The sequence below is a fragment of the Meles meles genome, chromosome 14 (assembly GCF_922984935.1).
Source record: "Meles meles chromosome 14, mMelMel3.1 paternal haplotype, whole genome shotgun sequence".
NCBI classification, from domain to species: domain Eukaryota; kingdom Metazoa; phylum Chordata; class Mammalia; order Carnivora; family Mustelidae; genus Meles; species Meles meles.
In genome coordinates this window covers 83,993,696-84,019,729 of record NC_060079.1, presented here as the reverse complement: position 1 = coordinate 84,019,729, position 26,034 = coordinate 83,993,696, and the positions used below count along the sequence as shown (strand labels likewise).

At 63.5% G+C, this 26,034-nt stretch overlaps 2 protein-coding genes across 6 annotated transcripts in view; one reads left to right on the top strand and one right to left on the bottom strand.

Moving 5' to 3' along the window:
- Positions 1-1,892, top strand: part of RAB20 (RAB20, member RAS oncogene family) — a 29,261-nt gene extending 27,369 nt beyond the window's left edge. For all 5 annotated transcript variants that reach the window (XM_046028303.1, XM_046028307.1, XM_046028305.1 and 2 more), the window contains one exon: positions 824-1,892. In XM_046028303.1, coding sequence (XP_045884259.1) covers positions 824-1,353 — 530 coding nt within the window. In that variant the 3' untranslated portion in view covers positions 1,354-1,892. The remainder of the gene's footprint in view (positions 1-823) is intronic.
- Positions 1,893-5,747: 3,855 nt separating this feature from the next.
- COL4A2 (collagen type IV alpha 2 chain) overlaps positions 5,748-26,034 on the bottom strand; it is a 152,834-nt gene continuing 132,547 nt past the window's right edge. The window contains exons 30-48 of the mRNA XM_045977871.1: positions 23,219-23,380; positions 22,311-22,481; positions 21,430-21,573; positions 19,746-19,868; positions 19,235-19,416; positions 17,157-17,220; positions 16,913-16,987; positions 15,171-15,278; positions 14,403-14,510; positions 13,670-13,741; positions 13,225-13,350; positions 12,149-12,265; positions 11,671-11,832; positions 11,463-11,561; positions 10,975-11,121; positions 10,717-10,833; positions 9,902-10,093; positions 8,705-8,991; positions 5,748-6,719 (exon numbers count right to left, since the gene is read on the bottom strand). Coding sequence (XP_045833827.1) covers positions 6,462-6,719; positions 8,705-8,991; positions 9,902-10,093; positions 10,717-10,833; positions 10,975-11,121; positions 11,463-11,561; positions 11,671-11,832; positions 12,149-12,265; positions 13,225-13,350; positions 13,670-13,741; positions 14,403-14,510; positions 15,171-15,278; positions 16,913-16,987; positions 17,157-17,220; positions 19,235-19,416; positions 19,746-19,868; positions 21,430-21,573; positions 22,311-22,481; positions 23,219-23,380 — 2,714 coding nt within the window. The 3' untranslated portion in view covers positions 5,748-6,461. The remainder of the gene's footprint in view (positions 6,720-8,704; positions 8,992-9,901; positions 10,094-10,716; positions 10,834-10,974; positions 11,122-11,462; positions 11,562-11,670; positions 11,833-12,148; positions 12,266-13,224; positions 13,351-13,669; positions 13,742-14,402; positions 14,511-15,170; positions 15,279-16,912; positions 16,988-17,156; positions 17,221-19,234; positions 19,417-19,745; positions 19,869-21,429; positions 21,574-22,310; positions 22,482-23,218; positions 23,381-26,034) is intronic.

Sequence of the window (26,034 nt, the reverse complement as noted above, 5' to 3'; positions counted from 1 at the left end):
GGTGCACGCCGCCGTCAGCTGGTGGCCCTCGGGAGCTTGCTTTCTGACCCCCCGTGTCCACTCTCGGCATCTCGGGAGACAGCTGTCTCCAGCCCCTGCCAGCCCTGGAGGCACCTTCTCCGCGCCCTTCCCCTCTGGATCCCGCGGGGAGGCACCTGGGGCTTTGGTGCACAGGCGTCGTGGCTTCGCCTGTGGCTCTGTACGTGGACGTCAGCGGTCCGGTGTGGGCCCAGGCCGGCCTTCTCGGCGCGCTGCTCTCCCCGGGGCTGGACACGGCGGGGAGCCAGCTGGCCGGGAAGGGAGGCGGGGTAGCTTGGCCTGTGTCAGGGCCGGATCAGAATGGGGATTGGGGTAGAAATTGTTTGTGTTTCTCTGGTCATTTGGCTGAAATGGTGGTTTATTGGCAGAGGACACACATTTTAAATAAATACACGTGTGTGGATGACATGCCTTCTGTCCAGGCTCCTAAGACTCACAGACCAAAGGTTCCTCATTCCTTTTCTGTCAGGGATCCCTTTCGACCCGAGTGGTGTGAGCCCGTGACCCTTCCTCTGAATTCGTGCGTGGAGTGAAATTCAAAGGTTTCCTGGAAACCAGGCTGCTGTGCCTCCTCCCGGGGCAGAAGGGCGCCATCCTTGGATCCCGTAGGGCCCGGGCCACTCACTCCTTTGTGCAAGCCAGTGTCTCACCGGCCTGGCTCTGACCACACCTGCATTTGGGTCCACTTCCACCGTCTCGCTGGGGTGCCGTGGGGTGTGGTTGGGGGGGCGCGTCCTTGCACGAGACATAACCGGAGTCTCTCTCTTTCCGTCTTCCCGGCCAGGGCGGGAGCAGTTCCATGGCCTGGGATCCCTGTACTGCCGGGGCGCGGCCGCCATCGTCCTCACCTACGACGTGAGCCACCCGCAGAGCCTGCTGGAGTTGGAGGACAGGTTCCTGGGCCTCACGGACACGGCCAGCACGGACTGCCTCTTCGCCATCGTGGGCAACAAGGTGGACCTTGTCGAGGACGGGGCCACGGAGGGCCAGGAGGAGGACGGGTCCGGCCTCGGGACTGCCGGCAGCGGCGGGTCACCCAAAGTGCCCAAGCTGGTGCAGCCGGAGGACGCTGTGGCCCTTTACAGAAAGATCCTCAAGTACAAGATGCTGGACGAGAAGGCCGTGCCGGCGGCCGAGCAGATGTGCTTCGAGACCAGCGCGAAGACCGGCTACAACGTGGACCTGCTGTTCGAGACCTTGTTCGACATGGTGGTGCCCATGATCCTGCGGCAGAGAGCCCAGGGGCCGCCGCAGACCGTGGACATCAGCAGCCACAGGACGCCCGGACGGACTAGGTCCGGGTGCTGCGCCTGACTCAGCGGGGCCCCGAGCCCCGGTGTCCGTGGCGGGCCCGGGCCGGCCCAGTGTGCTGCGGCCAGAAGGCACGCGGAGTTGCGTAGCGAGTGGCACATGGGGGAGGACGTCCGGGGACAACAACAGCGGGGTGTTCCGTGGTCTGCGGGGACGGCTCCTCCATCTGCATCGCTGTGTGGGAGGCGGGGGACACGGGAAGTGCCTACAGAAAACACTCCTCTGAGCCAAGACTCCCGAGGACCGTTGTTCGGGTCCTTTCCTAACATCCTGGCCTTGCTGAAGCCTGTGGCCCGGCTTCTGCAGCACCTGGCGTGTATGAGCACCTGGCCGTGGCCCCTGACTGTGCGTGGGCACCTGGCCGTGGCCCCTGCTGTGGCACCTGTCCCACTTGTCTCCCCTTGGTCCTAGCATTTGGCCCTTGTGTGTGGATGTGTCACCTGATTCCTGGCTTGTTGGTTTATGCGAAGTCCGGGTTACTGCTTTTGTACTGGTTGTAGCCATGTGAGCTATGATTATTACTAAAAAGGATTACGAGGAGACCTCGGTGTGCGGACTGTTGATTGAGACCTTATTTTCACCCCTGGTGGGCCCTTGCTGGGGGCGCCTGGGAGGTGGCCGTGAGCTTCGCGCTTCTGTCTTTAAACCCACAGACATCGCAGAGCATTTAGAGCCGTTGGTCGTTGTCTTGAGACGTGAGCTCCAGGAACAGAAATCTAGAAGGTCTGCCTCTGCTCAGGGGTGCTTCGTGGGTCACTCGGGCGGTTACGGACCCGGAAGCCCCCTTTCCCGTGCTTGGTGGGCAGCTTTGTCGCTAGGGGATTCTAAGACGGGGAGGGTATGAGGCAGCGGGGTTTGTTTCTGGGAAATTTACGGGGCGTCTCAGCCGATGTGGGCTGCTGGAACACCGCGCAGGCCGGGCGCATCTCCCTCCTGCAGCCCTGGGGGCTGGAAGTGGAGATCCGGGGGCTTAGCAGAGCTGGTCGGGCCCCTTCCCCCTGCAGACGCTGCCTTCTCACTGTCTCCACGAGCGGGCAGAGCGAGCTCCGGGCTCTCTCTCCTTGCAAGGGCACTGGCCCCATCGTGAGGACCCCACCCCCGGCCCTCCCAAAGGCCCCACCTCCAGATAGGTCCCACTGGGGGTCCAGGCTTCCAGAGACGGATTTTGGGGGAGACAAGGATTTGGTCGTCCGTAACAGAGGTGTGGCAGAGGCTAGCAAGAAAGCAGTACGTCTCGTGAGTCGTTACTCCGGGGGGAAGCGTGCAGTGACGGAGCTGAGGGCGCAGTCTGCTGGGGGGTCCTGCCAGGCCAGCCTCCTCTGCTCCCCTGCGGTGCGCCTTCTCCAGTTGCGCCTGAGCCAGCCTGCGGGGCGGAGCGAGCACGGCCTCCTGTCCCTGCCCGGGGCTCCCCCGCTCCGACCGGGTTCTTCGAGCCCATCCAGAGGCCTCAGACTTCAGTCCCACGGCAGAGCCCATGAGAGAGTGAAAATGAATCCGTGAGTTGTCAAGCTGGTTTAATTATCCCTTTGCTAGTGACCTGTCCTCGAAACCTGCCACCAGCCAGAGAGGTCCTGGGATTTGTCTCTGTGGGCTGTGCAGGAGAAAGTGTCCTGGGAAAGTCTTCTGTGGTCCCTGCTGGAAAGCAGGGCCGGCTGCGTTCCCGTGGCCCTTTCCCCTGAATGTTCTCTGCTTCTCTTGCCCATCTGCCCTGAGCACCCCCAGCTTGTGTCCCTGATTGGCCACGTGTTCTGGTGGTTGCCCAGGGCTGGCTCACGGAAGTGTTTCACCCTTGATCGTTGTCCTAAAAATAGGCATCACGTGGGCTCTGTCTCAGGTGGATTTCGGATGCCAGCCCAGAGCTCGTGGGTTCCCAGCTCTGACCGTGTGGGCCCGGTCCCCACACAGGGAACCCGGTCAGCACTGGGGAAGCGTCAGGTTGCTTTGGTCGGTGAGCCAGCTGCTGGAGACACGGAATTTCTTGGCTGGATGTGGGTTTGAGCTGGTGACCTCGAATGTTCCTTCTTTTTCTCTGCTGGGGGGTGGGGAGGCCATGGACAGCGGTTAGGCTGCTGTCCCTGGTCTCAGAGCCGCCACTGTGCATTCTCTCCCCGGGATCCACCATTCTCACATGGTGGACGCCGCCTCTCCACAACGTCTCTTCCTCGGATGTTTCTGGGCGCCTGAGGTGGGGTGCGGCAGCAGCAGCCTGCATGGTTCGGGCTGGGAGTGTTGTAATCTGGGAGCTGGGAGCCCGGTTTCCCCCTCAGCACAGGCTGTGAGGCTGACCTCTTAAAAGTACAACTTTGTCATTTCTTTTCCTTTTTTTTTTTTAATGGTTTTTATTTATTTGACGCAGAGAGAGATCACAAGTAGGCAGAGCGGCAGGCCGAGGGAGAGGGAGAAGCAGGGTCTCTGCTGAGCAGAGAGCCCGATGTGGGGCTCGATCCCAGGACCCTGAGATCATGACCTGAGCCAAAGGCAGTGGCTTAACCCACTGACCCCCCAGGCGCCCCCAACTTTGTCATTTCTGAACTCAGATTTGACAGAGCTGCCTGCGTGCGAGGAAAAGCCTCCCCCGGGTGTCCAGCCGGCCCCACTGCCAGACCCGGTTTCCCCACATGCCTTCCGTGTGCTGCTGTGACCTCCCTCTCAAGGTCGGGTCGGTTGTGCACCTGCTGTCCGAGACCAGAAGCAGGCCCCACGGGTCCCTGCATCGGGCTGTCTGTACTGGACAGGCCTGGAAGCCTGGGGGCTGATGGTCAGGGCAGGCTGAGCCGGGTGGGTTGGCCTGGCGAGGGGCCCCGTCATCCCCCAGATACAGCGTGTGTGACCTCTGGAAGCGCTTCCCACCCTCCACCCTTGACCTAGCCCTCTGGCAGCCTCGCACATTCACCTCTGTGGGTGGTGGAGGTGGGGTTCCGTGCTGGGGCAGGCAGGGAGGTGCAGGCAGGGAGGGAGACCCCCCAGAGTCCCCATAACCCGGATGCAAGAATCCCCTTTCTAGTAACCCTCCCTTCTCCTGAGTGTAGAATTCGGGGTGAGTCAGCTCGGGGAAGAGCATGGGTCCCCACTCCCACCACGGAGAGGCTGGACTCGACCCCAGTGCTCAGATGGGCTCTGGAAACAGCTGCAGTGAGGCCCGTTGACGCCATCGTATGGCCCACACCTCTGGAGCTGGTCTACTGCAGCTGCCCTTTGCTCTTGAACTTGAGCTGTGGAAGGGAGGCAAGGCTCCCGGGAGCGGCCTGTGTTCTGCAAGATCCCCTCCGCCCGCCGGTCCCACACCTCAGTCTGCAGATGGGGAGGCCATCGGGGCTGTGATCCGCTAGGGAGAGTGTGGGTCCCCAGCGCCCCGTCCTTCGTGGCATAGCACCCAAGCCAAGCTGCCCTCAGGACCGGGACACACTTCGAGGCTGCCCCTTGATCTTGGGGACTGGAGTCTGGAGTAGACCGTCGCCCCCATGAGTTTTGCGGGGACCCCTGTGCTGGGCATTTTTCAGATCCTGGCCTCAAGCCTCACCTCCCACGGGGTGCTAGGGCTGTTGCTATGGAAACCACCAGCATAAGGTGGTGCCCGTGGCATCTTACATTAGCTTTGCTGCTTTTCCACCACCCCCACCTGGGATGCCGCTCAGGCTGTGCACCTGGGAGCGCAAGGGACCACACAGTCGCAGGCAGCCCCTGACCACGAGGGCCCAGAGCTGGCGGAGGGAAACGTCCCTTTCCAGTGTCTAGGCTGCACAAGGTGAGGCTCCTTCTGTGGTTTTCCTCCGTGGGTGCCCACAGGAGGGAGCCCTAAATTGCCCATGGCAGCTACCCACTTCGTAAGGTGTCCTCCTTCCTGGGTTCACTCTGCCGGCCCCCTCCACTCCCTAATTGGGGCTCATGTCCCCAAATATCCCTCCTGTGGAGTCCTTGTCCTGTTCAGCTTCTGGGGGAAGGCGAGTCAAGATGGTTGCTGGTAGATTTCAAATGACATTGTCAGGCGGAATGCTTACCTTATGACGTGGAAATTCCCATTAGAAGCGTTTAATATGAGATTGAATTTTAAAGGGTAAAAATAAATTCTGAGCTGGGCTCCCAAAGACCAGCAGGTTCCAGAGAGACGGAAGCCAGTGTGTGCCTGCGGCTTTCTTGGCCATTCGGAGACCTGATCTGGTGCCTTAGGTGGGAAGCACCCGACCGGCATCATGAGTGTGTCTCCGCACGGCTCCCACGAGTGTGGCTGGGTCGTGGGAACACGCACGGCTCCCTGAGCGCGAATGGCAGCGCCGCACCCTGGATTCCGTCTGCGGGATCTCGGGAGAAGCGCAGCGGGGACTGGTTCGCCCACGCGGGGCTCGCACCGGCCGCCTCTGCCCTCGGACGCGAATGAAGGCAGCCAGCAACGCGGGGTATAAAAAGCTCAAAACCAACTTTTATTCTGTGGTCGTTACAGAGGTTAGATGAGTCAGAGGCTTGGTACAAGTCACCCAGGACAGGGGGTCAGTCCCCGGGGCCACCTGGGGCGGTGGGTTCCCGCGTGCGCCGCCCGGTGGCGGGGCGGACAGCAGATGCTGAGCGGCGGTCTGCTCCTCGGGGGCCCCCAAACTGGGGGGTCTGCGAGAATGCGCGGGACGGGAGCCCCCGCAGGACCCGCTAAGTCTTTTAAAAGAAAAGGCACGCCTGGCTTTCCTGAGGGGATTCAAAGCCACATCAGTGGTCTCTGGGAGGAAACAGAGCTGCTGGTGAGGGGGCCAGAGACCCCGCCCTGGGGACCCGTCGGGGAGCTCAGGCTTCCTCTGTCCGCACCAGCCCGCCGGGAGCTCCGTCTGCGGCTGGGGCAGTGCTGGGAAGATGCACGGGTGCGGAGGAAGTTAGCAGAGAGTCTAGTGCGGCCGGACAGGGGTGCGGGGTGCGGGACAGCGCCCGCGGCGGGGAGGGGACCGGCACCCGCGCACGGCGAGGGGCTGTTTGGCATGAGCGCGGGTGCGGAATTCCTTTGGTAGCCTTTCCACCGGGCTTGCGGAGGCGAGAAGGAGCTCCATCTGGGGGGCGCCCTCTGAGGTAACAGGTTGAGAGGAAGCACCAGAGCGGCCCCCGCGGAGCGCGGCCCCCGCGGAGCGCGGCCCTCACAGGTTCTTCATGCACACCTGGCAGCGGCTGATGTGGGTGCGGATGAGCCCGGCCTTGAGGGTGTCGGCGGACGGCGTGCCCTGGAAGCTGGGCTCGGGGATGGTGGTGAGCCAGAAGCTGTACTTGTTGGCGTAGTAGTGGCAGGTACCGCGGCCGCCGTTGCACTCGATGAAGGGCGTGGCGCGGAAGTCCTCCAGGCAGCTGCCCGGCGACACCAGCGACTGGCCGCCGCCCTCGTCGCCCGCCGCCGTGTGCTGCACAGAGGGAGACAGGGCCCGGCGGTGAGCACGCCCCCTGGGGACAGGGGGACAGCCCGGGGCTGGGAGGCACTTCCCCTCACTGCTCCCCAGCCCTGGGGCATCCGCCCTCGTCGACACAGCCCGCCTGCAGCACGCTCCGGGGCTGGGGATGCAGCTAAGGCGGGGCCTGTGGACAGCAGCTCCAGGCACGCGGGGCAGGTGCGTGTCCCGGGACCCGAGCCCACGCCCACGATGGTGGTTAAGTGAAAACCAGAGCAACGGAAGCAGGCTATCGCCAGTGGACGTGGGTGACTTCACCTGGGAAAAGTACTGTCTCCCACATCATCCACTCAAGGAGTGAAGTGTTTGCCCAGTAGCTGCGACACTAGAATTTAACCTTTTTTTGCAGAAAAAATAGGGGCGGCTGGGGGGCTCAGTTGTTGGGCATCTGCCTTCGGCTCAGGTCCTGATCCCGGGGTCCTGGGTTTGAGCCCCGCATCGGGCTCCCTGCTCAGCGGGAAGCTGCTTCTCCCTCTCCCACTCCCCCTGCCTGTGCTCCCTCTCACAGTCTCTCTCTTAAATTAATAAAAAGAATCTTAAAAAACACAAAGAAAACAAAGTCATCGTGTGGGTCAGCTGGGGCGGCCGGTACGGTACAACGAAGGAGCCGGGACAGTGGCCCCTCGAGCCCCAACTCGGCTTGTGGTTGTGCAGCGGGGACGGGCGCAGTGTGGAGAAGCCCTGCGAGCTGATGCGTCTGTCACCAACAGGTGAGCTGTGTGATAGTCACTGTTCCCATCAGGGACCGCGCACAACAACTAGCCGCTTGCGATGACTGGGCCGCTGCGGCGGGAGGCGGGCCCAGCATCCCAGGGACCCCAATCCTGGTCTCATAACTGCGGCCGCTCTTGCCAAGGCACGCGGGAGGCTCATGGAGACACGCGCCGCTTGGCGTGGAGGCGTGGGCTGTGGTTTGTGCGTTGGGAGTGGTTGTGGCTACAGGACCCGGGGAGCAAGGGAGGCTGTCCTGGGACATTCTGGACGGGAAAACTGGGTTCTCCTCTCCGCACAAGACCACAGGAAGGGAAACTTTGGAATCTTCCGCTCACAGAACGGAAGAGGCTCCCCAGCCCAGAGCCATGCTCTGCTTCCTGGGAGCAGACGCCTCCCGCCCCACCTGGTTGAAGGAGCTGAGACCACGCGGGGAGCGGAAGGACAGCTGGAGGGAGCCTCAGAGCTGGGACCGCATCACTCCCTTTGTAAGGGAGAAGGTCCTTTTTTGGTTTTGAATTTCTAAAGCAAGTTAAAAGATCAGAGTGTGTGGCTTGGCTACACACAAGGCTGCCTGATGGTCACATGCAACCAAAAGGGGTTTTTCTGTGTCCTCAAGAGTCACCTACAGGGTCGGCTTCTTGGCAAGCAGACCACATCCCTGTCTTTGCACAGAACTCAGGCTTCTGCTGCTTCAAATGATGCAGCACTACTGCTTCTAAAAACAGTAAGACAGCAATTCTTCTCTTTTCCTGCACGTACAGATCATGATATGTATATAATTTATGACATATTTAACACGTTGGGTGTCTAGTCGATATAGTAGGGAGTTATGACAGTTATAGTAACTATCAACGCAACACAAGGCCCAGCATCCCTGCTGGGCTTTCCTTTCTCCCTACCCTGCTGGAGTAAGCAGGAAAACTTTAGCGTTGCTCTCATGGTAGCGGAGTTTATCCGGATTCTACCCCACACAAAGGCATGGGTGGGGGCAGCCCATGCCTAACATGGCTCAGTTAGCAAAGTGCAGGCAAAAGTGCAGGCTGCATTCCAACTGTCATCCCCTTGGCTGGGCACCCTTGTGCAGTGCACAACCTGAACAACTGTCCCGTGTGGTTTTTCTTACAAAGGCAGTTCTCTTGCTTCCCCAGGCAGCATGTGGTTGGCGAGAGGAACTAGATTTCCACCCAGTTCCACGCTCAGAGAGAAAGTGGGCAAGTACCACGTACCATGAGGAAGGAGTATCCAATCCACAGACTCCGCCATCCAGCTGGGCAGTGGGGGATGGAGACGTCTTGGCTGTGCACTGCTATGGCGACGGCTGGGGCCTCACACACAGAGCAGCGGCTGATGTAGGGCTTGATGTCATCCTCAGCCACAGGCATCATGGGCAGCGGGGCGGTGGTGGACAGCCAGTAGGATTTGTCATTCCGGCTGGCGTAGTAGCACACGTCACCCGGATTGCAGTACAGGAAGGGCATGGTGCTGAACCGTGCCAGGCAGGAGCCTGCCAGCCCTGTGGAGAGGGGTCCCAGGGTCACAGCCGAGCAGGCCGGAGGAGGCTCCCTGGGCATCAGGCCCACCCGGCAGCTGCCCCGGGGGGGGGGGGGGTTCAGACCTGTGTTTCTGCCCCACTCTTCCTTGTCACGCATGCCTCTGGACGAGGCTGCGTGGGCAGGGAGTGGGTCTTGATGAACACACCAGCCCCAAGAATCCCCCATGGCATCCAGACAGGGCCGGGCTTAGCACACCCTGAGGGGCCCTCCCAGAAGGACGGCTGGTCACACCCACCCCAAGTAACACCCACTCCTAGTAAGGTACAAAGGTCGGCTTGAGCTCCGGGCAGGGCTGGGTGAGGCCTGAAAGAGCCCTGCCCAGCCTAGAGCCCAGGCTGTGGCCCCACAGCAAGCCGGCCCCGCCCTGCGGCGGGACCTGGACGTGAGGACAGGAACGTGTACAACCTGTTGGGGTTCGGCCTGACCACAGCCGTCACAGACGAAGGCGCCCTCCCCGCACACCCCTGCTTCTAGGGAGGCTGGCCACACGGCTTCTATGGGCCGGGGGGGGCATCTGAATTCCGTCTGGCGACCAGGCTTCCTTCAAGCAGGCATGTGCACACACATTCTTACCTGCCTCCGGGGCCCTGCCTGCGGCCCGGGCTGCCCCGGCCTGCTCTCAGAGCCCACACAAGGGGCTGGCGGTTTAGGGGCCACGCAGGGGGTGGGCAGGGTGGGAACCCTGGAGCCGGGGAGGCCGGTGTCGCGCACTCTCTGGGGTGCTGACCTGAGGGTCAGAGCTTTCACAGGCCATTTTTGTGTTTTCTGCAGCCCCAGGGTGGGGACGGGTGGCAGCCCTGGGTCCCAGGAGCTCGGCAGTCTGAGTGCGAACCTCGACGGGGCTGGCCCGGGCCGGGTGGTGGTACCTACCCAGGTCCTGGTTGTGGGCTTTCTCCTGGCCCTCGAAGTACAGCAGGCTATACCCGCTCCACAGCTTGTTCATGCCCACGGGGCACATGGGCTCGCGGTCCGTCTGGCTGTGCTTCACCAGCAGGTAGCCGATGCTGACGCTGCGGCCCGGCATGCCTGGCAGGCCGGGGGTCCCTGGGCGGCCCGGCTCCCCTGGATCCCGGGAGACAGGAGCCGCCTTTCAGCTGCCGCGTGGACCTCAGCCCACCTGGCTGGCCTCTTGCGGCTGCGGCTGTGGCCTGCCTTCTCCCCGAGGCCCGGCCCTCACTGGCTCTGCGCCTCGAAGATGGAGAGCGTCCTGCGGACGACCTGATCCGCCAGGGTGCTGAACCAGAGGCCAGGCGTTGCAACGCTCGGAGCTGGAAGGAGGACTGCCCCACACATGGGCTTCCTCTGCCCGAGAGCCAGGCCCTCCACCCCGGCTGGACCTCTTGGGGACAGGCAGCTCTCTGCATGCATGGGCATTTCTGGGTTAGAAACTGGCCTCCCTTGACGCCCGCCCAGGGATGACTTGGCCTGGAGTGCAGCAGAACGGTCAGTCTGTCTCCAGCAAGACGACCCCTCAAATGCTTGGAATCCATGGTCCCGGTCGAGCCTGCCTTTCCGTGCCCTTCCCCTCCATGGACACTGTCCCTGTCATCACTTCTTCACGGGACGTCCCCTCCCCTGCCACTGCCCTGGCCTCTCCTCCCTGCTCGTTTTGGTGCTGTTTTATCCCTTCCCAGATCTGGAAGCAGGGCCCTGCCCTCTGTCCCCGTTCGTCATCCCTCACTCACCTTCCTGGCCCACCGGCCCCTGCTGTCCCATGGGCCCCTGGTCTCCTCGGAATCCGGGGACAGCAGACACACCGCCTCTCCCCTGGGGCCCTGCCTTTCCGGGAGCCCCGCGGAAACCTGTAGAGACCCAGAACCAGGGGTCACCAGTGTGGGACGCGGATGCGGCTCAGCAACCCTGCGGCTGAACGAAGCCTTTCCAGCCAGAAAACCACAGTGAGGACAAAGCAAACACGAAGGCTTTGCAGCAGGGGCTCCCACCTGGTTCTCCTGGGGGGCCCTGGGGCCCCATCTCGCCCTGTGCCCCTGGGGGGCCTCTCCTTCCCTGTGGACCCACCGGCCCCGGCTGGATGGCAATCCTCTGGGGAATTCCTGCAATCCCAGGGGCTCCCACGGAACCGGGGGCACCTGGAAAGGGAGAAGAACGCCCAGTTGGCACAGAAGAACCCTGTGGCTTTCTTGCTCTCGTCTGTAGGCCGTTGTTTTATCCGCTGAATCCCCCGGCGGAGCTTTCCGGAAGCACGCCGTGCTCAGAGACGAAAGGGATTATAACCCGTCTCAGAGGCACTCAGCTCTTCTGGCAATTCCTGTCATTCACCACGTCCCCGCGGAGGCGACGGCAGGTCCCCATGACAGAGGGGGCCCTCAGAGGAGTCCCCAAGCCTGGGGGGCAGGGACAGTCCCGACGCCCGCTCCCCGTGGCAGCCGACCCGAGACGGGGTTCTGCAGGGGTGCGGACGGCCACTTACCTGGGAGGCCTCGGTCTCCCTTGGGTCCCTTAGGGCCTCGTTCGCCCACACTCCCGGTGGCTCCTGTGTTCCCCATGAATCCCGGGTCCCCTCTGGGCCCTACAAGACAAGCAGGACATGGAGCACTCGCCCGTGTGGAGGGGCTCCAGCCGCCTCTGACCTGTGCCGCCGCCTCCCTGAGATGAGGAGCCCTTGGGGACACTGTTACCTTTCTCTCCCGGGAGACCGAACACGCCGGGCCGGCCCTGGGGCCCAGGGTCGCCGCCCCATCCTTTGGTCCCGGGGTTCCCCGGAGCTCCGGGGTTCCCCTCGTCTCCTTTGCTCCCAGGAAGGGCAGCAGGCCCAGGCGGCCCGGGGGGCCCTCGGTAACCTGTGGACGTGCAGCACGAGAAAGAGGTTATGCGGGAGGGAGGCGCGGGCTCGGACACAGGCTCGGCCACGGGGCGCCAGGACACGTCGCAGGAGGTGCCCCATTCCCGGGAGTCAGCGAGTCACCGCCGCCTCCTCCCTTCCGGCTGTGGGTCCGAGCACTCTCGGGCCGTGAGCCAGTGGCCTCGCAGCGCCCGTGCCCTCCCGTGCGCCGTATTTCACTTTGCGTGACGTCCTCAAGGAGGAGACGAAGTCTGTTGCGTCCCCAAAGCCGGTCCCCGCCAGCTTCTCCCCGGAGAGACGGGAGTCCCGCTTACCTTCCAGGCCAAATATGCCCGGCGCCCCTTTGTCACCAGGTAAGCCAGACACGTTGGAAGGTGGGGTGATGCCTGGGAAGCCCTGAAGTCCGGGGCTCCCGATGGGGCCTCGTTCCCCTTGGGAGGGAGACGGGAGAAACGTGTTTGAGGAGCAGCATCCCCTCCCCGCCACTTCCTGCCCTGGAGCGGGGCCACCACGGAGAGGCTGTGGCGGGAGGCGCCCGAGGCCGAGTCCGGGGAGGGCCCCGTGCACCAAGGTGCCGCGCCTGGGCCGGCGTGTGGCCCCGAGGGCGTCGCTCTGCTGCTTGCCAGCCCCGGTGTTGGCACCAGAGGTGCCGTCCTGGCCGCACGAGGCCTCTGGGCCACACGGATGCACACGGTCCCCGCTGCGGCCACCCTGTGCTAGCTCGGGTCCCAGCCCTGTTTCAGCTCAGTGTCAACTGGGTGGCTTAGCGGAGAGGCCCCTCCCCGGTCATGGCCAGAGCCTGCGGCCCAGCGGGCAGCACCACCCATCGGTGCAGACACCACCGGGCCATGGGGCTGCGGTGACTTCGTGCAGGGTAGCGGCCTCGCAGCGGACGGGCTGTCCCAGGACCCTCGGATGGAGTGTAGAGGCTCCCTGGCAGGGGCGACAAGGATTCCAGAAAACAGACGCTGCACGGACAGTGAGCTGTGGGATGAGTCGGGGGAAGCCAGGGACGCCCTGGGGCACACAGCTCAGTGGAGGTCAGGAAGAGTTACGGGGTCACAGTCGTCCTCCCAGACAGACAGACAGACAGCTGTCGGACACTGAGCTCTGGGGTAGGCGTTTCCCCGACATATAAATGCGTGTAAGGCGATTTCTGCCCTAGGTCCTCGCCCCCGCCGAGACGCGGGCCGCTGGACCGACCCGAGGTCCTCGCCCCAGTAACTACCCCGATGGGCTATAACAGAGTATGATGGCGGGGGCCGGCCAAGAGCTTCTGCAGAGCAACCGGCAGGGCCCGCGCCTGCTCGGTGCCTCATCTCTCAGACGCACAGACACCCTCCCGGGTCTGGTTGTACAGGTGGTGCTTCTGCGCGGTGCTCGGCCTCACCTGGGTCTCCTCGCTCCCCTTTCTGTCCTGGGGCTCCGAAAGGGCCTGGGCGGGTGTTGGGCTCTCCTGGGTCACCCCTGTCCCCAGCAGGACCAGGGAAGCCGGGGTCGCCGTGGATGTCCGCACCTGGGGCGGGGAGAGCAGCAGTGACGTGAGATTCCTCGCCTGTGCCAGGCTGATCCGCAGAAGCGGGACAGTCGCTGTGCCGTGAGACTCGGGAGCAGAGCCGGAGTTCACCGTGGAGATTTCAGCTGGCCGGCAGCCTCCGTGCCCCAGACGTGATGGTGGCCGAACCCCTTCTCCGTCTGCGGAACCACCGGGGCCCCCATCCATGCGGCCCCCCGGGGAGCTGCCCTGATCCCTGAGTCCCTGAGGCTGGGATGCCCCTCAGCGCCCCCTCCCCCACGGCTGGGTGTGGCCGCACGGCGGGGGCAGCGTCAGGTACCTGGGGATCCCGGAAAGCCTTTGGTGCCTGGCAGGCCGTGCAAGCCGCTGACGCCTTGGATGCCGGGAAAACCTGTGCGGGTTTCATTCACGGTTACCGCGTGCACCAGAGAGCAAGGCGACCTTAACCTGACTCAGATCTGGTTCTGTTTGCTAGTTCCCGGTCACCCGTCCGGTTCACTCAGAAGCCTGGCACGTTCCGCACGGGACGACTTGTAAGTTAGTCACGTGCGTGTCACCCAGGAGACGCTTCCACTGAGCCTGTTTTCCTGGAATTCCTCTGCAGCTTCCTCACAGCCTTGAGGGGACTGGAAGTGGTGTGTCCTGGCTCCCCCATGCCCCCGAGTCACTCTGTGGGTTTGGTTTGTAAGAACCAGCCATCTGGCCAGATTCCGTTCCCTCTGGATTCCCGAGGACACGCAGTCCTAGAGTAGACACGGGAGGCAGGGGACGCCGCCGCCTGTGATGTGGACAGTGGGTGTGGGGGGTGTGGGCCCCTTTCATTCTGAGCAACACAGCCCTTGAGGGCCTGTCCCGGGCTGGGCCAGGTGACCCCCGAGCTCCGGCCGGCCCTGGACAGAACAGCAGGGACGCTGGCTTCTGGCCACGTCAGCATTGCCCGGGTGCCCACCAGGGGGGTCCGCCCCGACAACAGGGCCTCTCTCCAGCCCGCCAGGCTGGCTCAGAGCGACCCCGCGTGTCGAGTCTGTGAAGGGAGAAATGCTCTTTCTTACCTGGGGAGCCTGGAATCCCGGGCCAGCCGAAGTCTCCTTTGTCGCCGGGCCGTCCTGTCCGCCCTGGCTCTCCCTGGGGCCCCTGCAGGCCTGTCAGTCCTGGGAAGCCTGGGGGGACACACGTGTCCTTAAGTGGGACTGGAGCCCCAATTCAGGTCCTCACTAGAGGAGGAGGGCATCGTGGGAGAGGACGGCCTTCCTTCCAGCCGGGCATCACCCCACGTTCAGGTTCATTGGGGGTGGGGCAGCCTTGCCAAAGAGAGAGCAGCTTGCATTCCCCCATTCTCGTCCCGTCATCCAAGCAGGGGTGCACAGAGGACCCGGAGACTCCGGAGGATGGGCGTCAGGGTTCCCGGGTCCCACACAAAGCAAGGCGACACGAAGCAAAAGCAGCAGCATCAAGAAAAAAGCCCGAAACTAGTCCCCGTTCACGTCTGCCTTCACTTGGGGTCTGCAAACCGTTTCCGCGTACGCAGCGCACGGAAGGGGTCCCGGAACCAGGACTCGGTCTGCGTTCACGGGGACGCTGGGCCATAGGAGCACGTGCGTCCACTCCCTGCGCGTCCCCCCATGGCCTGTGGCTTGGTCCTCCCCGAGTTTGGTTGTAAGGCAGAGCTAGGTCACGGGCAGCCTCCTGGGCCAGGGTGCCGTCGCAGCAGACAAGGACACAGACACCCTGGCCGCCTCAGCGGGGGGCCTGGAGGGTGGAGGCTCAGCCACGCGGGGGAGGGTGCCCGCGGGAGGCTGTGGGACGGCAGGAGGTCATACCTGTTTGCCCTTTGGCTCCGGGAGGGCCTTGCACGCCAGGCACGCCTGTTATCCCGGGGAAGCCGACTTCACCCACTGTTCCTTTCTCCCCGAAGAAGCCCTTTAGACCTGGAAGCACAGAGTCCCGCTTGGAGCAGGGTAGGCGCCACGTCCCCGGGGCCCAGCCCTCGCAGGGCTCGGGGGACACCCCAAAAGGGACGCTGTCTTTCCATGTTGGTGCTTCTGCTGTGAACGGGCTGCATATCAGAGCCTGATCCTTCCCTCCCCAATCCCGTCTCTGCCTGTGGCCCCGCGTCCTGGAACCCATGCCCGTGTGCCGGGTGGGGCTGGCCAGGCGACCCCCAGGACCCCGCGGAAATGTTCGTGTGTCGCTTCAAGCCGTGGCCAGAAAACGCATCACAGCTTTCCCGTCGTCCCCTCTTCATGGCCGGCTCTGGAGGAAGCCCGCTGCCCTGCCGTGAGCCATCCAAGCCCGCGGGAGAGGCCCACGTGTTTTCGGGGTCTTGAAGAACCACCACGGAGCAGCTCTGCTTACTTCTGCTGATGACTGGGTGTCGTAGCGATCTGCGCCAAACCTCCCTCGGCCGGGTGCGCCTTCCTTCACCACCGCCCGTGTCGTGCCCCCGAGGACAGGCCTGAGCCCCCGTGCCCCGAGGCCACTCCTGGGTGGGAGCGGACGTGATTGGGGCTCCCTGGGGCGCCCTCTCGGCTGTACGGGTCGGCCTTGTGGCTGACCTCTTGGGCACCCCCTCCCATCTGAGGGACAGTGACACAGCCCGAGGGTGCCTGACATCACGGCCCCTGTGTGCCCGGGACCCTGGAGTCCTGAGACCCCGTCCCCTGGCCGTGTGCACAGAGGGAGGCTCTGTTTCCAGGGCCGGTGGGTAAGTGACACCGAAGCGTTCGAGGGGGACAGCCCTGCTTCCCAGTGGGGAGCCGCTTCTCGTCCCTGACATGTTTCCAGTTGAACAGATGGGAGACGGGGTCCTTGTCCGCGGCTACAGAGCAAAGATGGCCTCACGCTTCTGCTCTTCTAGACCAAACTGTGAGAAATTCTTGAGAAGGGGCAATTCAGCGAGTCCAGGGTACCCGTGGGGCTGGGAGGGAAGCCGCCCGGAGACCAGATTCTAGATCGGCAGCGAGCCCCGCGCAGCCAGTCGACGAGGGCCCCTTTCTGACTCCACGCTAGGCGGAATCCCTGTCCACTCTGGCTTCTAGACGAAGGACGGGCTCAGCAGCCTCCCTATTGGCCAAGCTAACGGACACTCTCCCCCCTCTGGGGCCGCCCCTAGGACTGAGGCAGGGAGGGGTCCCCCGAGATAAAACCTGTCCCAGATGTGTACAAGCAGGACTGTCAGCCGTGGACTTGCGGGAGGCTCTGACGGGAGGAGGCAGCGCCGCGTTGTCCCACGAGGCCCGGGCCTGGGCGTGCGGCTCGCTCCAGGGAGCGGCCCGATGCCCACTGCCCTCTGCTAAACCCGTCCCCATTTACAGGACACGCTGGCCACTGTGCCATCGGCTTCCTGTCCTCTGATGTCCCCAGGGACAGACAGAGCTTTCCTGACTTGGTCTTAGGTTTCGTTTAATAAATAACTCCAACGTCTCGCTCGCACGTGGGCGGGAAGATGTCGAACCATTCCCAGGAACGTGGCTCAGCCACACCGGTAGTGACCCAGCGCCCGAGGGAGCTGCTGCGGGGCTCGGGCTGTCGCTAGACGAAGGGGCGGGAAGGACTCACATACCTGGGGCTCCGGCCACGCCCTGCTCCCCCTTCAGCCCAGGCCTTCCCGGCAGATTGACAGTGTCTCCGATGTCACCTGCGGCGGGTGGGAGAGACGGCTGATGACGGCCTTCCCGCCCGCAGGCGGTTCGTTCTGCAACTTTGTCCTGTTACGGTCCTCGTAGGCATAATTAGCTTCGAAATCCCTCAGGCATCTCGGGGTCTGACCGCCACACCGGCCCGCGGTGGCGTCCCAGCATACTCACCGAAGTCACCGGTGGGGCCGACCTCGCCGGACAGGCCCGCTCTCCCCGGAGCTCCCTTGTTGCCCTAGAACGAGGTCAGACGCGGAAACCCCTCAGAAGGCGTTCACGAGGTTAGCCTGTTACCCTGTCCAGCCGCCTGGCTAAAACCCACACAGGTTTGTAATCTGATCGACCTGCAGCAAAGCCCTCGAGTTTTCCCGCGTAACAGCGGATTCTAGGGGACCGAGCGGGCTTACGGACGCTAGGAACGGAGACGACGGGGGCTCAGGGAAGTGACAGGGGTCACGACGGTGGTGAAGACACGCACGGCTGCCTGCATCCCGCCCCGTGCGGCTGTGCACGCGCGACTGTGTGGGGTCCCGTCCCGGGAGCTTCATTTAAACTTCGGGACAACCCTGTGGAGTAGGTCCTAGGTGTCCCCTTTGACAGACGAGCACGCGGAGCGCAGAGGCTGACTGCTCTGCGGAGATCACCGCGCTAGGAATCGGCAGGACGGCGATGGCATGGGGGCCACCGGGCTCCCCAGGGTGCCCTGATGTCGCCCGGCCGTCTTCTCTGTCTGCGGACGCCGAGACTCCCCGAGATGAGGTTGGATCCGTGGATAACGACCACAAGACCCCGGAAAGCACGGTTGTCCCCCACTCCGATGGAGGGCGGCGTGCCGGTCTACACTGCAGAGCGGGCAGGAGCCACACGGTGACCTCTCCCGGCGCGGCTGACATGAGTCTCTGACCCAGGACCCCGGCTCTGCTCCAGGAACAGCGGGGAGGCAGTGCCCAAGGCCGTGTCCCTGTTCAGACGACGCCCCGCGCTCTGTTCTCGCGGCGTCCTCTCCTGCCGGGTGGCGCGCTCATTGCCACGGCTCCACGAACGTCCCTCGTGTGCCTCCCAGACGAAGACACGGGATGTTTTCACACTCCAGAAGCTTCCCTCGCACCCTTCCTCGTCCCCAACCCTGCCTGGGACAGCCACTGTCTGACTGCCCTGTCACAGTCGTGCGGGCTCCTGACCGGCCACCTGCACGGGTCCGCACCGCGTGGACGTTCTGCTTTAGCTCACTCAGCACAACGTCTGCGCGCGTCTCCTGTGTGGCTGCGTTTCTGGGGAATTCTCTCGCCCGTGTGCGCCGGCTCCCCATCGACCTGGGCCGCGTCTTGTGCTCGTCCTCGCGTGGGGGGCACCGGGGCTGTCCCAGGCTGGGACACTGCAGGGAACGTGTCCATCCTTTTTATTCTAAGGGGCCCGCTGGCCGCTCACAAGGTCCCGTGAGCCACAGAGCCTGGCGGGAACGGCAGGGAGGCCGCTGAGGGACACAGACGCGTCATGTTTGTCGAGGGGCCGGCCAGGGGCTATGTGGGCTGCTGCTGAAGGGTCACTGCCGGGTGGTGAGACCTTCTGCTCGGCCCGGTGTGAGGGGTCCACGTGCTGAGCCCGGTGCGCGTGAGCCCCGTGCGCGTGAGCTGGCTTCACGCAACAGTGGAACAGAAGAGGCTCCCGCACTAGTCGCTGGACAGCCGCCCGCCACGGAGCGCCCGCCACGGAACACACGCCGCGCCTGGGGCCCCGTGGAACTGCCAGTGGCCGCCCGCCACGCCTGACACAAGAGGAGGCAGGTGCGGAGAGACCCGAGCCCTGCCTGGGCTCAGAGGCGTCCCTGTCACCGTGGCAACACGGCACCCGGGAGCCAGAGCCCGGACACGGAGGGAAGCAATGCGTGAAAGGCAGCCGGGACACTCTCCGTGCTGTGACTCAGGGATGGGTCCTCGGTCCCGACGTCACGCACGCTTGAGTTTAGGGTTTGGAGGGCTAAATGGCAAGTGTAGTGATCTTTCCGAGCCCCCGGCGTAAAGCGCGGACGCCTGGCTCCCTCCGACGGCAGCCCACGGAAGGGCCGGCCATGCGGTGGGTGGCACGCTGATCACCGCCGGCGGTGGTGTGAGCGCTGTGTCTCCTCCCAGTGACCAGGGGACCCCAACTCTGAAGCCAGCCACACACGGCTCGGACCGCAGCAGACGCGAGACCACAGCCCGCTCGGGAGCGGAGGGGAGAGGAGGGATCGCGGGGAGACGTGCACTTACCCGACTTCCTGTGAACCCGGGAAAACCTATGATGCCGGGGGGACCAGGCACGCCAGGGAATCCTGGTGAACCGGGCACTCCGGGGATGCCAATGTCTCCTTTGACTCCTTTGATGTGGCCTGGCTTCCCTGGCAACCCGGGGACTCCCGACAGCCCGGGGACGCCTGGCATTCCGGGAACACCTGCGGGAGAGCCCCGAGCGAGTCGTCCCTGTGGCGGTATGGACACCCCAGAAGGATGCAGCCGCCCTCCCCAAGGCTGGGATTTGTGGTCATGACGGCCGCACGTCTGACCCCGGTACCGTGAGGCTCCTCAGGCCGCAGAGGACCCGCAGGCCGCCTGGCCCAGGTGTCAGGGTCAGAGGCGCTAGACCATGGCAGCCCCTCTCAGGCAGAGGGCGTCTGGGGCAGAGTTGCCGCTGTGGGGCTGGGGGGCGGGAGGGGCCGGGCTGGGAGGGGCTGGGAGGGCGGGGCGGGGCCGGGCTGGGGGGGGCGGGCCAGGCCAGGCTCACCTTTCAGGCCCAGGTACCCTTTCAGCCCCATGGGCCCCTCATCGCCTTTCTCCCCTTTGATGTCCTTCATTCCCGGCTGGATGATGGGAGGCGGCCCTGGGGGTCCGGGGTCTCCGCGGCTGCCTGCAGGGGAGCAGAACGCAGTGTCTCTCTCCGCCTCTGAGTCAGGCCAAGGGGCACGGGAGGAGCCACGGCTGTCCCGGCCAGCGAGTCCCGAGGTGCCCTGAGCTCCGGCCGGCACAGGCCCCCGGTCCCCACTGGGCCTGAGTGGGGGCAGGAGCGTTGGAGAGAGGCCGAGGCCACCGCCCGGCTGACCCCGCAGCCCCTTCTACACGAGAGCCGCGTGCGAATCCGCACGCCTGCCACCTCCCGGCTGCAGGACATCTCCTCGCCCCGGGAAGGAACCCCTGCCCACCAGCTGTCACCCCAGCTGTCGCCCACCCCCCGCCCCCTGAGGCCACGCATCCACGGCCGGTCCGCAGATCCGCCTGTTCCGACATTTCCCATCAAGGGAAGCAGACGATGTGGGAAAACGCTCTCGAGTTTTACACACGTTCCGGCAGGTTTCAGGCCCTGGTTTTTCCTTCTCGCTGGTCGGCACGTGTCGCTGCCCACGAGGGCTCTTCAGCCTGTCTCTGGTTTTGGGTGCTGGGAAGCACGCTGCCGGGAACGTCCGTGTGCAGAACCCGGCTTCCCTCTCCGGGGCGCTGACCAGACAGCAATGTGCTCGGTGCCTCTGTTTACCTTTCCAGCAAACTGCCAGGCTGTTTTCACTGCCGGCTGCACGTGTCCCGGGCCCGCCCGCTGCGTGTGACGAGCATCCCCACAGCCACGCTGGTTATCAGTGGTTCTGTTTTCCGAGGTCACGGCGATGCTTGCAGAACAAGGGCGTTCACGCAAAGTCATGGAGATGTGGCTTGTTGCAACACACTTTCTGCACAAGGAGCCTCCCACTTGGGGTCCTGAGCGGCCCGCGCCAGGTTGGACCCAACCTCGAGTCTGCGGGTCACAACCTCCTGGGCGTGGCGCCGCGCCCTTCCGCCTGGAGCACGGAGTCCCCGTTTGTCAGACGGCGTCCCCTCCTTTGGGATTTACCTTCTGCTTTCCCCCCGGTTCACCTGACCTCCCGCTTGCCATGAATAGCCACGCTGGGAGGTTTCCTACAATGTGTCACGATGTCCCTAACGTAGCTGCCGCTTTTGTTCTTAAAAGTTTCCTTCGTGTAAACTCAGGGGTCACGGGGACATGAGCCGCAGCACGGGAGGACAGCTCATAGGACCCTGAACGGCGTGTGTCAGAGTCGCTACGACGGCAGATCTGGAACGTCCTCCTCAGGAGAAAGCTCTGTGACCCTGGGTGGTGACTCTGGGTGGCGACAGGTGGTGACCAGACTTACGCACAACACTGAGCCTCGTGTTGTCACCCGAAAGTGAGCTTGTATTTCATGTTACCTCCACAAAAACTTCTGTTGAATACAAACAAGAAGTGTCCTTTGGTTGGATTCTTTTCTCGTGAGCTGCTGGTGGGCTGAGGCTGGGATGAAGTCTTCTAATTTTTGTTCGTTTCCTTCTTTTCTCATTGTGCCTACGTTTGGGGTTCCCGGACGTTTCGCTTTAAGCAGAGCTACATTCCACAAAAGTGAGTTGCGACCCCACCAGAAAGGCGTTTCAAGAGGTGGACGTACCTTTCACACCCGGCTCCCCGGCCAGGCCCTTCAGTCCCGGAATTCCATAAAATCCGGCCTCTCCTTTGCTTCCTGGAAGCCCGGGTCTTCCTTTGAGCCCAACCATGCCTTGGAAACCGTCCATCCCGGGCGAACCTCTCCCGCCTGCAGAGAGGGACGAGAAGCTGGGTTAGCCACGGATGAGCACCCGGGGCATTTCAGTCTCGCTCGTCGGGGACGTTGCTGCGGAGTGACGCACGGAGGATAAGATTCCTACCCTGGAATAGGGATTTCCCGGACACCATTGCTAAGGGGCCCGCTCGCTGACCTTCGAGCAGACTGAGACGCACAGAGTCGCGCAGAGGCTGCCCGCCTGCCGACTGGCCGCTGGGGCCAAGACGGACGGCCAGCGTGCGTCAGTCTTATGAAAGACCCAAGGAAAGCAGATGGTGACCAATGTCCGGGGCCACCCGGAGAGGATACGACAGCACGTTAACCCTGTTACCAGTGTGGGGATCCCACAAAGGACCCCTGGAGACACAGATCACCGTGTGGCCCCACAGTCAAGGACCAGAGGGCTCCCTTCTAGGAAAACTGGCCTCAGTCTGTGTGCAAATAAATCGAGCCCAGGGACCAGGTATTTCCTTGGTTTTGGTTTTGTAAAACCGACCAGCCTCCGGATCTGACCCCGGGGTCCTGAGAGGCCCCCCCCCCCCGGCTCTCGGTATGAGCGACTCGGCATTTTGGGGCAGGCCAGTCACACCCAGCCTAGCGGCGCTGGCCCGTTCCCCCACGTAGGACGCCTCCCGGGTCCCCAGCCCGCCGGTGAGCGGGGCTGGCCTCTCCGAGTCCCAGTGTAACCCGGTGCCCACTGCAGGGAGCGCCCGTGTGCCCGCTGTTACCTTTCTGCCCGGGGATACCAGGCATTCCGCTCATTCCTTTGAATCCAGGATTTCCCGGGGGGCCTCTCTCCCCCAGCAAACCAGGGTCACCTCTGTCGCCGGAGAGACCCTTCATGCCCACGGGGCCAGGGACACCTGTGTCGCCTGGGTCCCCTCTGTCTCCCGGCAGACCTGAAAAGCAGAGGAGGGAAGTAAAAAATGATGAGCAAACTTAAAAGAGCTCAGTGCGCCCGGGGCCCGTCACCCTGGACAGCACTCGAGGGGCGTCTGCGCCCCAGCCTCCAAGTGGGGGACTCGGCCTCTCTGGAGGGCTCCAGGGGGTGAAGGGCCCATGGCTTCATGCCCGTGCCGTCTGCCCCTGAAGGCAGCCCCTCCTTCTCTTCCCCGATTCTGTCCCTTTCAGAAAACCTTTCCCTCCTCAAAGTGCAGCAGCGATTATGAAGTTCCGCAGGGAACTTTCGTTTCTCCTCCTGACGTCCCGGGAGCCCCGAGTACAGCAGGAACATGGAGGTTCGCGTTCTTGTGTGGCAAATCCATGTTGTGTTTTTGGAACCTGTTCGGGCTGAGCTGCGTCCCCCCCCCCCCCCGTGTCGTGTGTTGGAACCTAAAGCCCCGGGGCCCTGGGGTGTGGGTGCCCTGCAGGACAGGACGCGGAAGAGGTCATTCCGGGTCAGAGGTGACCGGCGTCCGTCTCAGAAGAGATCGGGACTGGACGCACCCAGGGGGACGTGAGACGTCCGGCCTGAGTCCACTGTTTTGTCTGCTCAGCGGGGGGTTCTCTCGGAATCCCTACAGCTCTGGAAGGAGTGCTGTGGAGCCCAGTTTGAGAACCCCCTGGGGAGGGCGGTGCTAGGTCACTTGTCAGTCATGTGAGGGCCCAACCCCTCCAGGGGAGGGGGGATCCTTACCTCCGTGACCGGGGGCGCCCGGCAGCCCCAAGGGCCCCTCCTGGCCTGGAGCTCCTGGGAAGCCGTGCTGTCCTGCCGGCCCGGGCAGGCCTGGCTGGCCCGACGGTCCTGGGAAGCCCGGCTGCCCCTTCAGGCCTGGCATTCCCGGCAGGCCCTGGCTTCCTGCGGGACCGAGACAAGGGCGTGAGGCCGGCCCTGCCCCCGCGGACAGTGGCCTCCTCTCCAAAGGGCCGGCCCCACCAACACAGGGGCGTGAGGCGGGCCCTGCCCCCGCGGACGACAGCCGCCTCCTTACAGACAGCATTTCGTCGGCTCCGGAGAAACCCACAGGAGGCCCACAAGTCTCGGGGGTCAGCTCACAGCGACCCCGAGGTCACCCGGCCCCATGGGTGGCATCGGCCGAAGGCCCGTCCCGCGAGCGCACCGCGCACACACACCCGCAGCGTGGTGCCCGGCTGAGAGTCCGAGTTTTGGCTTTTTTTCACTCGATGTTCTATTTGGAGCATTTTGCCACGTTCTAAAATATGCTTTACGTGTTAGAGGGCAGCGTGCGTCGGAGGACCGTGTCGTGTGGACACACTCTGCGCCCGCCTGTCCCTGCTCTCACAGATGGTGCCACGAGGGAGTGGCCGGGCGCAGGGATCTGTGCCGGGGCCGGAGGTCACTTCTTCCGGAAGGTGTCCTGGAAGCGGACTCTGTGGGTCCCCGCCACGCTCACTTCGCAGTGGCCGTGCGGTCCCGCCTCTGCACCCCCGTTCCCCGCAGGCTCTCCTGGCCGGGGCTCAGCCCGCAGCCCGCAGCCCGCAGCCCGGCAGGGCAGGAAGGGTGGGCGCGGGGAAGCGTCCGATCAGACTCGCAGGGAGACAGCGGGACAGTCCTTTCTTTCCACGTTTGGCTTTGGTAGAAAGTTTCGTTCTTTGCTACTATTTTCCTTTGGGGATTCAGATATTTTTCTTACAGATTTCAGTATTGCCCACGCACACGGACGGATCCCCTCCACGGCTCTCGTGATGCTCACCCTACTTTGCTGCCCAAAGTTTCATTGTGTTTTTGACGTGAACATGAGCATTCGCACGTAGATTTATGCGTGTGCGCGCACATGTGTGCACACACGCACACACGTGCGCCGCTTCTTCCCTTGCTTTTATGTTTATGACATCCTGCCCACCCACGGGTCACATGAGTGTGTATTTTCTCCCATTTCCCCCAGACACACAGCCCCTGGCCGCTCTTCTCTCTTCCTGGGACTTTGAAGCTCAGCGTGTTCCTTCCGTGGGCACCAGCGGGACGGGCGATGCCCATCTCCAGTGATGCTCCGGTGACCTCCCGGCACAGATGCTCACCGAGCCCACCACCATCCTGAGACATGCAGGCTGCCCCGCGTGGAGGGTGGACAGGTCGGTGGACGAGGGGAGGCGCATGAACAAAAGGGACCAAGACAGTGTTGGACCAACCCAGAACCCGCTGTGCAGGCGTGTGTCCCAGGTGTCTGATGTGTGGACGGAACGGGGCAGAAAGGTCTGCAAAGAGCAGGAGCAGGATTCCGCCAAGACGCTCTCCGAGATGCACAGGCGCGTGCCCCACGTTCTCTAGTCCTGCTACGGGAAGTGAACGCGCTGTTCTGGCCCAGCTTGTCCTCTGGGTTAACAGAGTGCCGTGCTCGTGGGGCTGATGGGTTTGGACGGCAGACCGTGCTGGAGACGGCCAAGTCTGACTGGGGAGTCGGGCCCCTGCTGTTCCTCCATGATAGTGGGCAGAAGGCATCGCCCCAACAGCCCTTCAGGCTGGTGAGCTGACGGGGCTCACGGGGGCAGAGGCTGTCGGGTCCGTACGTCCGAGCACGGTTTCTGGTTGCCTCCTTCCCTGGAGCGGGGAGTGGGCGGGTCAGGCTGCAAGAAGGATTCTGCTCCGACTGCGGTGACTTCCGTGGCCTCAGAGCTCATCATCAGAGCCCAGTATTTTAAGCCCATTTCCATTTCTAGAACATCCGCTGAAAAAGGAACACCTACAAGGAACACCAAAGAATCTGCTTCCTTCAGCAAAATACCCGTAGCTTGTGGGCCTGGGCCCCTGCTCTCTTCCTGCACCCAGGCTGCACCTGGGCGTCCCTGCGCCAGGCCCATGCGGCCGAGCAAGCCCCCTTGTCCGTGGCATCACTGCCCGGGTGGGTGGGACCCTCGCAGACACCGGTTCTCGAAGCTTCGATGCTCTGAAGTCAGAACTTTGACTAAAGAGTCCACGTAAGTATGCAGGTCGCCAAGGGGACACGGATGGTGGGAAACCGCCACAGGCCTGGACATCAAGCTGGGTTCTTGGTCCTTGTGCTCAAACACGGTGAAGTCTGCAGGAAGTGGTTACATCTACCAAATCCATCAGAAGGACCCCTGACATGAGCCTGGGGGGTCTGTGCAGCTGGAGAGCAGTGGACGTTGTTAGGGACACGTGCCTGCCGCTCCTTCAAACAGCCACCGGGGAGGCCGCCGTGCACTGTTGCCGGCCTGCCCGTGCGCCAGCTGGCCAGCCTTACCGGGTGACACCCACCACTCTGAAACCTGGGGGGCTGTCCCAGCAGTGGGTCCCGCCTCTGCCTGACTTAGCCCGCGGGCCGTCCCTGCTTGATGTGTAAGAGGGTGAGTGTGGACGTGATCGTGTGTGAGCGTGAGTGTGTGGGCACGCGTGTGGGTGTCTGTGTCCCCCAGCAGGCACGTGTGTGTGTATAAGCATGTGGACATGAATGCGGGAGTGTGTGCGTGCACAATCACGTGTGTGCACAAGTGTGAGCCCGTGTGTGTGCACTCTGGCCCTCCCAGGCTCCT